Source organism: Numida meleagris, chromosome 8, assembly GCF_002078875.1.
Source record: "Numida meleagris isolate 19003 breed g44 Domestic line chromosome 8, NumMel1.0, whole genome shotgun sequence".
Lineage (NCBI taxonomy): Eukaryota > Metazoa > Chordata > Aves > Galliformes > Numididae > Numida > Numida meleagris.
The window spans coordinates 4172417-4173230 of NC_034416.1; the positions used below are offsets into that span (position 1 = coordinate 4172417).

Genomic DNA, 814 nt, shown 5'->3' on the forward strand with positions numbered 1-814 from the left:
TCTGCTCAGTGCTTGAGGCCTGCTTCTAAGTCTGCCCTGGCCGTCGAGCGTAGGCCGCGGCGGGCAGGTGTGGGGCGCCGGCTCCGTCAGGGGGAGCGATGGGAGCGGACCGCGAAGCGACGAGGCGCGGCCCCGAGCTCCCCCCGCCGCCGGGCCCGGCCGGGCGGGGCGGCCCCTGGGGCGAGGGGCGGGGAACCCCGCAGAGGGGCGGGGCGGGCTGACAGGTGTGCGCGCGCGCAGGGTTCCACTGGCACCTCCCTCCTCAGCCCTCCTCCTTCCTTATGAATATGCAAATGAAGGTATAATTCGCAGCCAATGGCGTGCGCGCTGGTCACATGGTGCTGGTGGAAGCTCAGGGAAGAGAAGTTGAGTCTCGGCGAACACAGCAGCTCAGTAACGCGCCGCAGCCGGACCGAGCGGAGCCGGGGCGGGCGGGCGGACAGGCGGCGGCCGGGGGCGCTGAGCCGCTGCCCCCTCCCTCCTCCCCGCAGGGTGCCCGGCGGGCCGGCGCTCTGCCTGGACCATGCCGATCCTCCTCTTCCTCATAGACACGTCCGCCTCCATGAACCAGCGGGCGTATCTGGGCACCAGCTACCTGGACATCGCCAAGGGCGCCGTGGAGATCTTCATGAAGGTGAGTGCGAGGCCGGGGACCGCCGCCCTCGTCCGCCCCTTCCGCCCGCTCACGCCGCTTCTCTCCGTTCTCTCCGCAGCTGCGGGCCCGGGACCCGGCCAGCCGCGGCGACAGGTACATGCTGGTTACCTTCGACGAGCCGCCCTACTGCATCAAGGTAACCGAGCCCCCTCCCCGCCG

The 814-nt window shown here is 71.3% G+C and overlaps 1 protein-coding gene across 8 annotated transcripts in view; it reads left to right on the forward strand.

Moving 5' to 3' along the window:
• LOC110403199 (integrator complex subunit 6-like) overlaps positions 331-814 on the forward strand; it is a 34362-nt gene continuing 33878 nt past the window's right edge. For 4 of the 8 annotated variants that reach the window (XR_002441556.1, XR_002441557.1, XM_021406198.1 and 1 more), the window contains exons 1-2: positions 331-634; positions 714-791. Coding sequence is in view for 4 of the 8 variants with exons in the window: in XM_021406198.1 (XP_021261873.1) it covers positions 524-634; positions 714-791 (189 nt within the window). In the remaining 4 variants the exon portion in view is untranslated. The remainder of the gene's footprint in view (positions 635-713; positions 792-814) is intronic. The other 4 variants (XR_002441554.1, XR_002441555.1, XM_021406196.1 and 1 more) reach the window with 1 other exon arrangement.